This window comes from Octodon degus, unplaced genomic scaffold, assembly GCF_000260255.1.
Source record: "Octodon degus isolate 3935 unplaced genomic scaffold, OctDeg1.0 scaffold00013, whole genome shotgun sequence".
Taxonomy (NCBI): Eukaryota; Metazoa; Chordata; class Mammalia; order Rodentia; family Octodontidae; genus Octodon; species Octodon degus.
This window is the reverse complement of record NW_004524589.1, coordinates 1212985-1219542: the sequence shown is the minus strand read 5'-3', so window position 1 is coordinate 1219542 and position 6558 is coordinate 1212985. Positions and strand designations below refer to the sequence as shown.

The 6558-nt window shown below is 44.9% G+C and overlaps 1 protein-coding gene across 1 annotated transcript in view; it reads left to right on the top strand.

Moving 5' to 3' along the window:
* The window catches only part of Gpr180 (G protein-coupled receptor 180), a 23554-nt gene extending 17264 nt beyond the window's left edge, over positions 1-6290 (top strand). Inside the window, exons 5-8 of the mRNA XM_004626254.2 lie at positions 202-359; positions 2701-2892; positions 4756-4833; positions 5851-6290. Coding sequence (XP_004626311.1) covers positions 202-359; positions 2701-2892; positions 4756-4833; positions 5851-6009 — 587 coding nt within the window. The 3' untranslated portion in view covers positions 6010-6290. The remainder of the gene's footprint in view (positions 1-201; positions 360-2700; positions 2893-4755; positions 4834-5850) is intronic.
* Positions 6291-6558: the final 268 nt, after the last annotated feature.

Genomic DNA, 6558 nt, shown 5'->3' with positions numbered 1-6558 from the left:
AGTTTCTTATACATGTTTACACATTATATGGCAAATGTTTAATTGCTTAAAATATGTGAACAACTAACTGAATTCCCTTGACTTCACTGTGCAAGTTCCAATCATTTTATGACAGAAAGCAGTGGCTTATCTTGGTGCAGAAAGTGCCAGATTCTGTATACTGTGAAGACTTCACTGACTTTGATTTTCGTTTCCCTTCAGTTTTTGATATCGCTTCCCAGATCCAGATGCTCTACCTACTTCTGAGTCTGTGCATGGGCTGGACAGTGGTCCGGATGAAGAAGGCCCAGAGCAGGCCTCTCCAGTGGGACTCCAGCCCTGCGTCCACCGGCATCGCGGTGGTCATCGTCATTACCCAGGTGAGAGGGGGCGCGCAGCTTGTCCTCCTGGGAACGTTTAGAAACCCGGCTCTATACATGACATATACCACAGGGGCTGGGGGGATGGCTCGGTAGGATGGGCCCGAGTTCAACTCCTGATATATATATTTATGTGGTTTTTGTTGTTAAGAATGATTGATCATATACTATGTTAATCTTCTGGGTACTGACACTATATTAAATTATAATTTATTTGACTGTGAGCTTCCTGTAAGTTTTTTTTTTTCCTGTAAGTTTTTATAAAGCGCAGTATTTCCCACTTAATTTTATTACAAATGCATTAGATGTGGTTCTGATCTTCAACAGTAACTAAAGCTGATGAGACAGATAAGCAAAGGTCACATATGGAAATAGGGAATTCCATAAAATAAAATTCTATAAAAAAGTGAATTACAGGAAACAGCAGCTTTATAACAGTACTTCTTTTTTCTTTTTTTTTTTTTTTGGTGGAACTGGGGATTGAACTCAGGCCCTTGCACTTGCCATGGAAGCACTTACTCTTCTGAGTTATCTCCCCAACCCCAAAGATTTCTTTTTTAAGGTTTTTGGGGGTACTGGGATTGAACTCAGGACCCTGCGCTTGCCAGGCAAGCACTAATTCTACTGAGCTATCTCCCTGGCCCAGTACTTCTTTTTTATAAAAGTTAAGCTCAAAAATGTAGGTTAAGGAATCAGACACTAGTAATAGTAGTAATAGCGAATTTGGGCCCAAATAGGAAATTGCACATGTGCAGGATGACAAAGGAGTTCACCTGTTAAGAATACAAATAGATGGACTAAAGCACCTGCGTAGGCAGAGCGCAGCAACCAGGTTCAGTCCCCCAGCGTGCTCTGCTGGCCCCACTCCCAGGGCGCGCTTAGGCAGTGATTGAGGCTGGGCGTGGTGGCGTGCACTTATCATCCCAAGCACTCGGAAGGTTGAAGCAGGGGAATCACTGTGAATTTAGTCTATAGAGTGAGCCCCTGTAGACCCTGCACTAAATACATTTAAGGAAAAAAAATGGAGGGCTGGGGAGGTACCTTGGCAGCATAAGTACCTGCCTGGCAAGCACAAGGACCCTGTTTGATCCCCAGTACCACCTGCTGTGCCCATGTGTAATCCAAGTGCTAGGGGTGCTGAGACAGCAGGAACCTAAGTCTGAACTGTGTAGTGAAGGGCCGACCAAATAGCTCAGTGCATTAAGGCTCCTGCAAGTAGGCACAGGGGCTGGGGGTTTGATCCCCTGGCCTTCTGTGCCGGCCCTGCCCCTGGGATGACCTGCAATCCCAGCACTTGGGAGGCTGTAAAGAGGCTGATTAGTGTGAGTCTGATCTAGTAGTGAGACCCTGAACACCCAGTAGAACCTTCCCTAAAGTACAGAAAATAAATAAACAAACTGTGTAGTGAGACTCTATATCAAATTTTAAAAAGCCAAAAAGAATAGTAATTGAGTAAGGTTAAGGTAGAAAAAGAATGAAGAAAGGAAACTGTCTTCTAAGCCCCGTAAAAGCTAAGGCTTAGATGTAATATTGAGCTTCTATCTAAAGTCTTTGGAGGTCATAACAACTCAACTCTGAGAGCTAAGTTGACAAGCAAAGGAAGTCTCAGGCACATTTGATGACGGGAGCATTGCCGTGACTTCATGTTTAGTCTGGGCAGGGGGAACCTGCACCCAGCTTCACTGGCTACAAGTGGGTGAAGCAGCATCGGAGAGCTTGCGGAGCTCTGCTGTTGTGGTAACAATGAGGGAGAAAAGGTCACCTGACACATGAGGGTGTGTCCCAGTGTCCTGGGGGCTTATGGTGAACACTTACAATGTCTTGTCCTTCACCTTTCTTAGCAGCCATAGGAAGGTTGGCATGGAAGAGTGATCTGAAATCAACTATTCCAACTGGACTCGTTAATTTCTGGATTACAAAATGTTTTGAGATACTTAAAAGTTGCCCTGAGATAGGTTAGAAAGCAAAACAGTTTAATTTCTCATGAAGGAATGAAGGAAGGAGGTGGATTTAGACGAAAGCTTACATTTAGTCTCAAAACTTTTCAACAGGATTATGTCCTTAGAGATGTCATATTTGAATCATGACAGAAATAGCATCTTTTTTTGGGTAACTGTCTTGTTTCATAAAAATCCCCTTTCTGTATAGCTTTTGCTTATTAGAGGGAGAAAAGGCTGCCTGTTCTTAAGCCAGCATAGTCTGATAACTTAGTGTCTCACAGGAGTGCTGGTATACTGTTTATATATGTCACGTAATGCTCAAGGGAATGTATATGAGAGTTGAAGGAAGTGCTTTATGTGAATAGTTACCATTTTTTCCCTAAATATGACATTTTTTGCAGAGTATTTTACTCCTTTGGGAACAGTTTGCAGATGCCAGCCACCACAGCCCCCACTCGCACCACAACTTGGCAGGGACCCTGCTCATCATCCTGAGGGTGTGCCTGGCGCTGTCGCTGGGCCTTGGCCTCTACCAGCTCATTGCAGTGGAGAGAAGCACGCTCAAGAGAGAATTCTACCTCACGTTCGCCAAGGTGAGTTGGGGCAGGGCGGGGCTTCCGATGAGCGACCTCACTGTCGTTCTACGGGGTGTCGTGAACGGCCCGTACTGACCAGTGTGAACCTTTTATTATGTGCCAAGCACTTTCTTTCCTTTCTTTTTTTGGTTTTATTGCATATCAGGCTGGCCTGGAGCTGGCCCTGGAGCCCCCCTGGCCTCACCCTCCCGCCGGCTTTCCCACCTCTGCCTCCCTAGCTCCGGGGTTGCAGAGTGCGGCCCCACCAGCTTCGGGCACTGCTGCAGGCCCCACTCGGAGCCTGTTCTCTGCTCTTATTTCATCTTCCGGCCTGTATGATGTACATATTGTTAGTCCTGTTTACAGAGCCCCCATTTCACAGTGTATATATTTTTCTGGTATTCTTTGGTAGGTCAGTTTTGCCTCGACCCTAGTTTCTTTGTTGGTAGGGATTTTCTGTTTTTTTTTTTTTTTCCTATGATACTAGAATACTTTGTAATCCATCACAATATAGTGCGCAGTTTCACAACAATCAGCAGCACACTGCTACCTCAGAGCTGTGTGGTGCTCTCTACCAGCCTTGAGGGGCTCGGGCTCTTCCTCGGCTGAGCGAGGCAGGCTGAGCTCCCAGCCCCTTTCCACGCCTTCATCCTGAGAAGTCCTGTCTACTTTATTGCCCTGTCGTGCCCTCATAGCTGAGAAGTCCAAAGGCAATTTCAGTTCTTATTGTACCCTGTTAGTCCAAGAACAGAATGAGGAGAAGAGGCTGGAACAGCAGCATATAGAAGCCTCCTCCCTTAAAGGCTCCATCTTTCTGTCCTTCACGTTGGCATCTCGCGCCAGCCCTGGGAGCGCACCCTGACCCAGCGTGGCTGGAGGACCAGATCCTCCCTGGCTTCTGGCTCAGAGCTTTGCGGAGCTGCTGCTTTGGCCCCAGGAGACCTCGGGCTCTGGGTGCTGAGTAAGTGAGCAGCGTCATTCTGCTTCTGGAGTGAATGGTGGTTAGGGTACAGGGGATGTGTTTAGGTATTAGATTTTCCTCTTGTTTTACATTTGACTTTTTGAATAGGTCGGACATCCATAAATAAAGAGCACCAAAAAGTATTTCTTACCTTGGTCCCATCCCCTCATTTTACCTCTTCATATGATTCCTAATATAGGAAGATAAACCTATCTTCCTATTTTATTTATTTATTTATTTATTTATTTATGAAACAGGATCTCACTGTCTAGTAGTTCAGGCTGACCTTGAACTCACCATGTAGTCCCTGCTAGCCTTGAACTCATGGTGTGAGCCTCCTGTCTCAGCCTCCCAAGTGCTGATATTACAGGCCTGTGCTTCTAGAGAATATTTAATACATACTCCTCTGTTTGTTCCCTCCATTGTAATGTAAGGAGTAATACACCAAGCCGTTTTCCACATGTGTTTTTCCCCAAGCTTCACTGTACCCCAAGCATCACACTAGCTACTATTTGTTCATTTGTTTCAAATTTAGTTTTAGAAAAGAGTATGTTGCCAGTCTTCAAGGAGAAATAGGAAAAAGCATTTGAAAAGTGTAAACAGTTCCATTTTTACTGGCCTAGTTTCTGCTCATTTCTATACCGTCCCTCAAACAACTACCTCCCTTTAATCAAGGGTTTTGTGTGTTTTTACAGAATTTGTGTGTCTACATGAATATATGGATGTACACTCCTGTCGTCTCTTTCCAGAGCTATGCATTTGTATCAAGTACTAAAGCATAGCAACAGTGAACTTGTTGCTGTGTTTTCTTGCAGGCGTCACTCTCGAGGCCAGTGAGAACCTAAATACACTAGTGATGATTGTATTTGGTGCATTTTTAAAGTAGAGCCATGACTGTACTTCTTGCTCATCTGTTGCAGGGCTGTCTCTTGTGGTTTCTGTGCCATCCGAGTCTAGTGTGCATTTCTGTCATTTTTAGTGACTACCACAGAGATAAGGTAAGGAGCGGTGCCTGTCCCGTGTGATCGCAGCACTTTCCTTCATGCACACGTAGCCTTTGTTGAAAAAGTGTTAAGGTGGGAGGGGTCTGTTTAGCCATTCAGCAGTTTCTCATGTTCTGTAAAATAAAACTGCAACAACCTGTATAACCAGTGGACATCTGAAGTTCAAAGTACAGAAATTTTTATTTACAAGCAAGATGATGGAAACAGCTTTGTTATTAAATTAACGTATTTCATAATGATGTTTTATAAAGTATGGGCGTTCTCTGCAGAGTTGGGGACTCAACTTGGCCTTGTGCGTGCCGGCCAGGTGCCATGCTGCTGAGCTGCGTTTTTTGCCTCTAGTTTAAGATTTTATAACACATCTTGTTAAGAAGAAAATGATGCAGGTTTTTTGCTAGGATAACGGTATTATGAAAATGAAGCGTGGGACTCCCAGGCCTGCAGACGGAAGCGTCACAGCCCGCGCGTGCGGAAGTTGGCTCTGCCTTCCTGGCGGAATGGCTGCGTCGCTGCAGAGCGTGCTTGGCCTGGCGCCCTTCCCAGGCAGACAGTGCCATGCGTGCCAGAGCCCTGCTGTGCGCTGAGGCCGGTATGGACGGAGGGTACCTGAGTGGGAAGGTCGCATCCAGGAACAGAGAAGGGACCCGCGGGGTTCTGAAAGGGCTTCAGAGCGTTCTGACGCTTGGGTAGGGGCGGGCTTTTCTTCTTCCTGCAGTAGCACGGAATCTGACACCTGTCTGGCGTGCACATTCTTAGGAGAGAATGCTTGAGTAAATTACGCTTTTGTGTCTTTCTTTGGTGTCTGTAAACCAGATGTGCGAGGAATTTTATTCTTAGATTTCTGAACATAAGTCATATTTTTCCATAGAAAGCTTTTTCAGGAGCATGTAGTCATGGTAATATAAAGGATGGTGTGCTGTGTATACAAAGCGTGTCTGAGCTCATGACAAATCGAAGCTGGTTGCTGTGTTTTACCGTGCCGTGAAAGCGTTCCTTCTCTGTTCTGTCCAGGTTGTCACGATCGGCGTCATCCTCTGCCAGGCTGTCTCCATGGTTCTGCTCTACAGACTCTTCTTATCCCACAGCCTCTACTGGGAAGTCTCCTCGCTCTCCTCAGTGACCCTGCCCTTGACCGTAGCATCTGTACACAAAAGTCGACCGCACTTCTGATCGTTTTTGTTGAAAGAAAAAGTGAATTGGTTGAAAGAATGCAATAAGGATCCAAAGACAGTGACTCTTTTTTCATACATTTGCTATGAAAAGTTCAGTAGTGAAGTAAAGCAGGCTATTTATATAACTGCATTTAAGCAGTACCAAAACGTAGAAGAGGTAAGATGTGAAGTGTTTTGAACTAAACAATAAACTTTTAAGAAAGAATGTTGTTAAAAGATGATTGAAAGACTGTCCATGTGGAAATAATTATGAAAAAAAATTTGCTTTCCTGATTTTTTTTATTTGCAAGACAGGGTCTTGTGTAGTGGAACACCTGGATACTTGTGTATCCAGGCTGGCCTTGAACTCATCGTGTAGAGCTGGCTAGCTTTGACCTCACAGCAATCGGCAATCCTCCTGCCTCAGCCTCCTGAGTGCTGGGATTATAGGAATGTGCCACCACACCTAAAAAGAATTATATTGTACGTCAGTCAGATATTCACTGCTTACAATGCCTCACACCCACAGTTAACTCGTTTGATAATCTTTTTAAAGTAATCGGTTAAA